Source organism: Syngnathoides biaculeatus, chromosome 5, assembly GCF_019802595.1.
Source record: "Syngnathoides biaculeatus isolate LvHL_M chromosome 5, ASM1980259v1, whole genome shotgun sequence".
NCBI classification, from domain to species: Eukaryota; Metazoa; Chordata; class Actinopteri; order Syngnathiformes; family Syngnathidae; genus Syngnathoides; species Syngnathoides biaculeatus.
In genome coordinates, this window is record NC_084644.1 from 13,302,517 (window position 1) to 13,312,102 (window position 9,586).

Consider the following 9,586-nt stretch of genomic DNA (forward strand, 5'->3'; position numbering starts at 1 on the left):
ACAGTTTGACCCCCCCACCAAAAAAAAAAAAAAAAAGAAACCTCATGGAACCTTTCAGATGTGTATTAAGTGACATTTGTTGTTGTGTCAAAGAAGCTGATTGGTTAAGATTTTACTGAGGGGGGGGGGGGGTGTTAACTGGCAAAAGGAAAATCGTATTTTTTTCAGGAAGGGAAGCCAAAGTGTTGACAGTCGTCACAGCTCTGCATGGGAGGTGTCACAGGGTTCTCCAGCACATTTCAATAAATAATTTTGACAAATTGCATGGGTTTGTGTTGATTAGTCAACAAATATGAAGTTAATACCATTTTTTAAACATTTTACTGATACTAAAATTTCAACAAAAGTAAAAAAAAAAAAAAAACGTGACAGCAATTTCACTTCTTGGTTTCCTTCTTGACTTTGAGGAATTCTGCCATGTTGGAGAAATACTTCTGGTTGGCTTCGGCCACCTTTTTCTCCGCCGCTTGCGGGTTGACTATTTCCAGCCCCTGCCGATGAGACCCAAGCGGTGAAAAATATTGAGCATGAGGTGGCGCTCGGGAAACGGTGGGACAAGGAGAATTGGAAAAGGCGTTCACCTGGAGGGGAGTGAAGGCGACGCTGGAGCTGGTCCCCGACGAGCGATCTCTCACTGTGGACTTGCCGCCGTACGTCACGCTCTGCTTCTGCAGAGTCCTCTGTGGCCAAAGCACATCATACAACAATGACCTAACATTAGGGTGGATCGTAATCTTTTCATTTAAAGCGACTTTTCAAGAAACTTAAAAATCCAGAAATTTATCTTACTGTGACAAAGATTAGCAGTACTAATTAATAGGAATTTTATATATACACACACTACATTTTTTTTCCTCAAAGAAACCAAAATTATGAATACACTTTCAGCACAAGTGTACTTAAAAAACATTTAAAAAAACAAAAATTAAATTAAAACAAAAAGACACGAATGGAAATACAAAACATTACACAATATACAATTAAAATATGCACGAAAACAAAGGGAACACACCACACAGGACAATAGACACGAAACACTTTGAAAACAGACAAAATGCACACACTTTAAACAACACACAGAAAGCACAAAGAAAAAGCACACATTTAAAAACAAAAAAAAAAACACCACACAAAAAACACTTGAAACAGGAAACACGACATTCACACCAAAAATCCAATCAGATAAACACTTCAAATATCATACACACAAAATACACCTCACAAGTACCCAAAACACAAACACATTGAAAATAAGGAAAGCAGACGCTTCTAAACCACCCACAAAACAAACACTAAAAGGCATATTATTATTATCATCATATAGATGTCCAAACCTTCGTCCCTTCCATTGTTGTCATGCGCCTTCATAGGGTCCGTCGTTTTACTTGACTTTTTTTAATAGCTAAATTATTCGTTTGCAAATTTGGGACATTTAATAAAACATTTTTGAATTTGTGTCTTGGATAAAAATGGTAAATAGTCAAGATTATTTATTTCGAAATGTCGCATTGACTGCATGGCTTCTGACCTGGAGGGATTTGGAGATTCTGGCCTTGGTGGCGTCGTTGACCTGCGCCTGCCTGACGCGTCCGCTGCCGCTCTTGCCCAGCTGACCCAGGCTGAAGCCCAGGTCCTCCTGGTACGCGTCGTCTTCTATCTGCCGCGCAGCGACAAAATGAAACCTCACTCGTGAAGCAGGGGAGCGAAAATCAACGAGAGGCGGCGTGTCGGCGAACCTCGGCAAAGGTCATCCTGTTGGCGTGTTTCCTGATCTCGGTCAGGCCCAGACGCTCTTTCATCTTTCGGTACCTTCGCACAAAGACATCGCATCGAGACATCGACGCCGTACTCCTCTACGTTAAGTGTTTGGTTTGCGCGTGTACCTCCTGCCTCCTCTTTTCTTCCTCTGGCCGTCCAGGGGGGCGGGCAGAGGCTTGACCTGCTTGACGGGCGGCGGCTCCTGCCACTTGTCGAACTTCCTCTCGATTTCTTCTTTCAGGTCGTAACCCACCTAAACAAAATGTCCTTTTGTTAAGGATATTCAGACCTTACATTTCTCCCGGTTCGCCCACCTTCCCGTCGGAGCTCTCGTGAAAACTGTCCACCCTTGAGGCCAGCGTGCACTTTGCAGACACCAGACGGGCCGCCTTCCTCCTCAGATCCTGGAGACAAGAAACGAAAGATGCAGTGAAGCCAATTCATCCGTGGGAATAACAATCCAGACCAACCCGAAATAGGCGAACATGTGCGATATGGAGACACTTTCACAGAAAACATTTTCGCTCATCTTTTTCTGCAGGATGGGGGCCCTATTTTGTGTTATTCACTGAAAAAAAAAAAAAAAAAACCTCACCTACCGTAATTTCCGGCCTACAAACCGCGACTTTTTTTCCCCACACGCTTTCAACCCTGCGGTTTATGCGGGGTTTCATTTGTGCATACGTTTCAAACGGCCACAAGGGGGCACCCAACGGGAAAAGGTAAGAGTGAGACCGGGGGAATATATGTGCCGAGGAAGTGACTTTTACTGGCCCTGTTAGCGCTGTGCTAGCCTGTCTCAGTGATATTTGCCTGTAAGTTTTATTTTAACTGGCTGTTAGCGTTAGTGCTGGCTTTAGTACGGCGCGCTAGTGTTAGCACCGCGATAGCGTTAACCTCTTTCTGTGTACAGTCTTTCTCTGTAAATATCTCGTGTTTCAATGTGGGCACTTGCGGCTTTTACACAGCTGCGCATATGTATGTACCAAATGGTATTTCCTTTACAAATGTACTCTGTGGGGCTTGTAACCAGGTGCGCTCTGCAGGCCGGGAATTACGCTATTTTCTATTGATGTGCTTAGGCATTGAACGCCCACTATTTACAGGGGTAGACACCAAGCCGTGTCTGTTTTTCTTTTAGACAAAGCTATGGCTTGACTAAATGAAGCTCCTCCAGATCACTTCAATATACTATAGGTACTGGGTAACAACATGATCATTAAATTGCAACAAAAGCAATATTTTTATATTAGATATGACTTCGGCCGGAACACAAATAGCAAAAAAAAAAAAAAAAAGTTTCTTAGAAAATAACAGGAGGCCGCGATTGGCTAGCAACCAGTTCAGGGTGTACCCCGCCTCCTCCCCATTGACAGCTGGGATAGGCTACAGCACTACGCGACCCTCGTGAGGATAAGCAGCAGAGAAAATCGATGGATGGATAACAGGAGTTTCCCCCAAAATCCACAAATGGGCAAATTTGCCATTCCCAAACCACAAATACGCAGAGATTCACTGTATTGATTTGGCACCATCTTGTTGCCAACTAAATATAATAAAGTGAAATTAGGAGCTTCATTCTGATAAAAGAAACGCTTTGCTTTACCCAGAAATGACATATTTTGAGACACTTCATTCTCACAAAAGTAGAGCTTTGGCACCAAGCGGATGGCAGGTGCCTATAAGTCAGGTGGTGAGTTTTATTTAGACAAAAGTAGTGCTTTGCTGCCACCTTGTAGCATCTTGGTACCTATGTGGGCCTGAGTTGAAGACCTCTAGACAAAAGTAGCAGTCTGATCCCATCTTCTTTGTTTAAATGTTGACGCGAGTTGAGGAGAAGGATTTCAACAAAAGTAGTGCTTGGCCGCTATCTTGTGACCTCGACAGGTGATGATGAAAACTTTAGGGGGGGCCATGGTTCAATTACTTGCAGATTTAAACCTAAAGCATTGCTTACGGGCGGTAGCGTCTGCACCACATCACAGTGGTAGATGAAACCCGTGTGGGGGAGCAGCGAGGTGCTGCTGAAGCCCGACAGCGTTCGCCTCTGAGCTCCCAGCAGCATCAGGTTGCAGGCGGGCATCTTGGACAGGTTGGTGAGACCTCCGGCGATACCTGAAGTGAGAAGTCAGGCGGATGGACCAGAAGACAAGGAAGCGCAGGAGAGGGAGAGGGAGCGGGCGGAGGCTGACCCATGAGCTTGGCGGCAGTGGACGCGCCGACGATGATGGAGAGATTGGGCGCGATGAATGACATCCTGGACTCCACGTACTCGTAGATCCTGTGCTTGGATTGGTTGAGCTCCAGGGCCATGTCGCACGACTCCTCCAGCTGCTTCAGCTCAAGGTCGTTCAGCAGAGACCTGCGCACAAAAAATAAATAAATAAACAAACAAACAAAAAAAAAAAAAATAGTCCTCCGGATGGTTTTGTGCCGTCGTTGCAATCAGCGGCCACTCGGCATTCAGGAAAGTGCTCCAGAAAATATTCTGTGTCATTATTCTGTAATATTCACATTTTCTACAAAATAAAAGAGATGTGCACCAATAGAATTCATTATGCTTATAGTTCCTTCTCCACCTTCATTTACATCTATCTTTTTTTTTTTTTTATTTAATGTACATTTCATGACTTCATTCAAAAGTGTCAAATGTAAATTAAAAAAAGTTAGCTGGCTAACAAGCAAAATTCAGATTATTATCACAAGACTTAAATAAGTGACCACAATTAAAATCCCTTAGAAGTGTTTTGATTTTTTATTTTTGGCTCAAGCCAGGAATCCTGGTGTTCATTTAGAAGCTTTTGCGCCGCTCTCTGCTCCAAAATATGTTTTTTTTAAGGCCACTGGAAAAATTTAACTTTTTGGAGAAGCCTTAAATCCTTCTGATGTCACTCGCTTGGCCACACCCCTTAAAGGCATACGTCCAACGTGAGTTGGAGTACTACAGTAATTACATTTTTAACAACTGGGCACACCAACAATGATATGGAAAAAGAAAAAAAAAACACTGATTTCAACTGTGATGTTTTATAAGGAAGCAAACATTTTTGTATTATATTTAAATTTAAAAAGCTAACATTATGGCAAGAAAACTGGTCGCAGCTTCCTCATGTTTCGCAGGGCTTCGGCAGAATTGAACGGACACGTGCGTCACTCACCCTTGTGTGGTGGAGGCTGTGACGCTCACAACCATGATGGTGGCGTTGGTGAGAATCTGCTGTAAGGTCTCGTTGTTTTTGCACTTCTCCAGGTTGTTTCCCAGCTCCTGAGGACAGACGCAAAGTGTAGAAAATGTTGGGCAGGAGGCTCGCCACTTCACATCTGCAGAATTAGTCTGAATTTAGAATTCAGGTAGGGCGGCACGGTGGAGCAGCTGGTAAAGCGTTGGCCTCACAGTTCTGAGGACCCGGGTTCAATCCCAGCCCTCCCTGTGTAGAGTTTGCATCTTCTCCCCGTGCCTGCATGCGTTTTCTCTGGGCTCTCCGGTTTCCTCCCACGTCCCAAAAACATGCAACATAAATTGGACACTCTAAATTGCCCCTAGGTGTGATTGTAAGTGCGGATGTTTGTCTCCATGTGCCCTGCGATTGGGTGGCAACCAGGTCAGGGTGTACCCCGCCTCTTCCCCATTGACAGCTGGGATAGGCTCCAGCACTCACGCAACCCTTGTGAGGATAAGCGGCAAAGAAAATTGATGGATAATTCAGGTAGGGTCGCCATATGCGCTGCTGCATTCACTTCCTGATAAAAGAAAATGTCAATTCAGGCTGCAATTAATGATTACTTCAATAATCAACTAGTCTTATTTTTTCTTTTAATCCATGACTTGGATAATTTAATAATCATTTTTTGTTTCCTTTTATTAAAAAAGATGACATTATTTCAAACTGACATTTTAACATTGAGTCAGTTATTGGTTCGGTAAGTAGTACGTTAAAAACGGGCAAAACTGTCTTATTTTCACTCTGTCTGCTTTTCATGGACTCCTCCAGAAAACAGATTATTTCCTGATGAGAGGTTGAAATTCTGAGGATTTGGACCATTTTCGGGCAAAGAAGCTCTATCATAAAATAGTTGTCAATTAATTTGATCCTGCTGTCCACTTTTGTTGCTAAAATCGAGAATGACCTTACCTTGACTGTGCGGATGTAATCCAAAGAATCCGGCACCAGCGATTCCAGCTCTGGGAACCTTTTGGAGTATTTGTCACGTGTGAATTTGTGAATGATATCTGCAAAGAAAGACGAGAAGTCAGATTAGCAGAACAGAACTGAGACATCGTGAATGTTCTGAGAGGGTCGTCAAACGCTCACTGAGCTCGTTGTCGATCTCCACTGTCAGGTTATTGGCCGCCACGATGAGTCTGTATTCTGGGTCGGCCTCCACGGGGCCTGACACTGTAGGGATTAAAAATGGAATCATAGAAACATGACAGAATTAAACGGAAATGCTAACAATGTAAAATAAACTTCTGTTTATGTTCCAGATCCAGAGATAATAAAAAGACCACACAAAAAACACGTTTAAAGCGAGCGGGTCATTACATACTCTCAGTTTGACATCTATGGATTTACTTATTTTGTCTTTTTTTTTTTTTTTTTTTTTACAAACTAAAAAAAAAATACGGATTTTTTGGTTTCTGTTTGATGGTTTATGACTTGACTGCTTGTTCATGAAATTTTTGGCATTTAAAACAAACCAATGCCTTCAATGCAATTATAATGGGGCGAAAATTATTGGCAGATTTTTATTTCCACTTCACACCACTTTGGGGAAAAGAAGACCCGCTTGCACATTTTTCCAAATAAATTTCATAGCATGCTAACTTCAACTCCCAGTCAAAGTTTACTGTAGGACTGAGACTGAAAACAAACAAGAATTAAACATTGTATCATAAAACAAAAGCTGCACAGTGGGTGACCGGTGAGCACATCCCACCTCACAGTTCTGACGGCCGGGGTTTGAATCCGAGCCTCAAGTGTGTGGAGAAGGCATGTTCTCCCCGTGCTGGTGCGAGTTTTCTCCGGGCACATTCCGAAAATAGACACGGTAGGTTAATTGAAGACTAAATTGCCCCTAGGTGTGATTGTGAGTGCGACTGTTGTCTCTATGTGCCCTGCGATTGGCTGGCAACCAGTTCAGAGGGTACCTCGCCTCTCGCCTGAATACTGCTGGGATAGGCCCCAGCACAGACACCACTCTAATCAGAATAAGCGGTACGGAAAATGGATGGATGGATATTAAAGAAACATCATGCTCATGAAAATTGTAGAATTTTGACTAACAAAAGCTGAAACGGCAAAATTGTAAACCTTCAAAACAAAAAGGTCCTTTTTTCTCACGTGGGACACCAACACAAAAAAACTATTCTATGAAATGTGGTATTCTTGGTGGGAATGCTGCTGACAATAACTGAGGCCAAATTGTTTTGTGTTTTTTTTTTTAACACACTGTACTTAGAAGGCCATAAGGTCACTCACCATCTGAGATTTTGCGTTGCTTTCCAACATATACTGATATCTTCTCCATGATATCTGAAAACTTCAACACAGCAGCGTTATTAACAAAATGACCAATCCAATCTCATATCAGGGATTTAAAGTGGTGGAGAATTTCTGCTAAATTTCCATGGGAAGTTAAGACAGGGAACTTTGAAAATACCACATTTTCTGTTGAATTTATGGGAATTAACAAGGAATGTGGGGTAATCTAATGGAAAGGCATCACAGTATATAAATATATATAGATTTTTTTTTACAAAATGATTCAATTAAAGGGCATGGCATTTCAATCATTCTATTTGTCAATAGAGACAGATCTCTAGATCATTCAAAAATCAGTCACTGACATTTGAAAAATATATGGCTGTGGTCAGTCATGCCTGCAGGTATAAAGATACGAGTGCGTGTCCTTTTTGTAACTATAAGTCTACCCCTTTAAGAGCGGAGGGGCACTGTGTCAGGTAAACTAGGAAGTAGAAGTAGGCTGAGAAGCAGCTCATTGTTAGAGACCATGTGCTTCCATGTTAAAAAAAAACAAAAAAAAAACACGTCAGGTTCACTGCGCTGGATCACTTTTCATGTATGCTGACAGTGTACGACAAATGCACAACTGCGCAGTGGCGCATTTTAGAGGGAACATTGGTCAAGACTAAACAAAATAAGCGACGTCTTTCAATATCTATGTATTTCTACTCGTAACACATTTTATGCACGTGATTTTTCATGCTCAACTGTGCAGAATTGAGAGTGCGACGGCGTGCGGGCGATTACGCACCCGTCACAGTGATTGAAAAAGGCATCTTCCCATCAAAACACCAACAAAGTCCTATTCAAAATGTTACATTAAAATAACTAGAAAAAAAAAGGCCCATTCAAAATACAATTTAAAAAATTATTCCATCGAAAAAAAAGCCTCTGCATTTTTTGCTTTCCATCAAGACATCGATTCAACTGTGTGAAATCCTGGTTCACTCTCATTCATTCTGTGTGGGACCCCCTCACAAAAAAAGATGCCGCATCTTAAGGAGTTTATCCCTCGTAAATGAAGATTTTTTCATGTTCCTATGAAAGTTTCTAACTTTAAAAACATCTGGAACTTTGCCCCTTACTGCACATGATAAAACGTACCTGTTTGCTGTTGCGCAGTTTGGCGATGGACGCGACACTCTCCGCTTTACTGTAGTCGACTTCCATCTCCTCGGGGATGTCCTCCAGCCCGCCGTCGTTCCTACCTTGCGAGGCCTCTCCGTCGCTGTCGCCTTCCTCACCTTCTGGGTACAAGCCATCCTCACCCTCGTCGCCTGCCTCCTCCAAGTCCGCCAGGAGCTCGTCGGCCAGAGACATCTGTGCGCCCGGACGATTGACACAAACTATTCACAAAGCTTTTGTGATATTTGGCTGTCAACCAGTCTCTCTGTTCCAACCTGTACATGACAATCTGGGACACTTTAGGTTTGACCTAAATAATATGATTTGACAAATTACTCGGCCATTAGAGCTACAGAACATGGTATCTTTATATAGAATGTTCGATGCATAGCTGGAGGACAGTATTGTAAGTGGTTGTATACACAGGAGTTGCCTTTAGTTGAAAAGTCAATAGAGGTAAGAAACCCCCCAGAGATGACTTTAACCACCACCAATAACAACACAGACAACAGCTACAGATTACTGAATTAATAGAACCTAGAAGAAACAGCACAAAGGAGAGACGAATACGGAACGAAAATCAACATATAAAGAACTCGTGAACTTATAATTGTACGTTTCGTTTGCTATGGCTAGCCTTAAAAACAGCAAACGTTGGCTAAACGTAGCAAGCTAACAATAATAAACTCGCTCAAAAGGCTCATTAACTTACTCGGATGTTCAAATTCGGGGAGAGCGATAGCGATAGCGATAGCGATAACTAAAACACAATGACGCCCTGAGTGTTTGAATCTTTTTTTAAATAATCTGAAAACACATAATTTTACCTTTGCCCAGCCGGCAAATTGCTGCAACTAATGATGCTGGTTGGTCGCGTGCTAATGTCGTCATCAGAGCCGCATGGCTTTATGGGAGATGAAGTCAGAAATTGCCTGTCAGACAGTTAATCTCGGAAAAATCTCCATCCGCCCATTCATTGATTTCTGTACCACTTATCCTCAAAGTGCATGCTGGAACCTATCCGAGCTGTCTTTGGGCAAGGGCCAGGGTGCACCCTGAACTGGTCACCAGAAAAACCCACGCAGGTACGGGGAGAACTTGCTAACTCCACACAGGCGAGGCCGGATTTGAACCCTGGTCCTCAGAACTGTGAGGCGGGTGTGCACAGCTGTCGCCCA

At 42.8% G+C, this 9,586-nt stretch overlaps 1 protein-coding gene across 2 annotated transcripts; it reads right to left on the reverse strand.

Annotated features, from left to right (window-relative positions):
• Window positions 1-304: 304 nt before the first annotated feature.
• Window positions 305-9,330, reverse strand: prpf31 (PRP31 pre-mRNA processing factor 31 homolog (yeast)). 2 transcript variants are annotated; one of them, XM_061819052.1, is made up of 14 exons: window positions 9,236-9,330; window positions 8,388-8,603; window positions 7,239-7,299; window positions 6,072-6,155; window positions 5,892-5,989; window positions 4,917-5,023; window positions 3,951-4,120; window positions 3,716-3,873; window positions 2,073-2,162; window positions 1,884-2,011; window positions 1,737-1,809; window positions 1,529-1,657; window positions 582-680; window positions 305-491 (listed from the first exon to the last, which is right to left on the reverse strand). In XM_061819052.1, exons 2-14 carry the CDS (start codon window positions 8,601-8,603, stop codon window positions 378-380), a joined length of 1,527 nt encoding a protein of 508 aa, XP_061675036.1. In that variant the 5' UTR covers window positions 9,236-9,330; the 3' UTR covers window positions 305-377. The 2 variants fall into 2 exon arrangements, with proteins under 2 accessions (XP_061675036.1, XP_061675037.1); XM_061819053.1 differs by having other exon boundaries at window positions 9,121-9,280.
• Window positions 9,331-9,586: the final 256 nt, after the last annotated feature.

Excerpts from the sequence above, each read along its gene's own strand:
- prpf31 (XM_061819052.1), bottom strand. The coding sequence starts at position 8,603 with ATGTCTCTGGCCGACGAGCTCCTGGCGGACTTGGAGGAGGCAGGCGAC. Across the intron at positions 4,121-4,916 it reads ACAGCCTCCACCACACAAGG|GTCTCTGCTGAACGACCTTG; the intron begins GTGAGTGACGCA and ends TTTTGTGCGCAG. Across the intron at positions 681-1,528 it reads GAATCTCCAAATCCCTCCAG|AGGACTCTGCAGAAGCAGAG; the intron begins GTCAGAAGCCAT and ends CTTTGGCCACAG.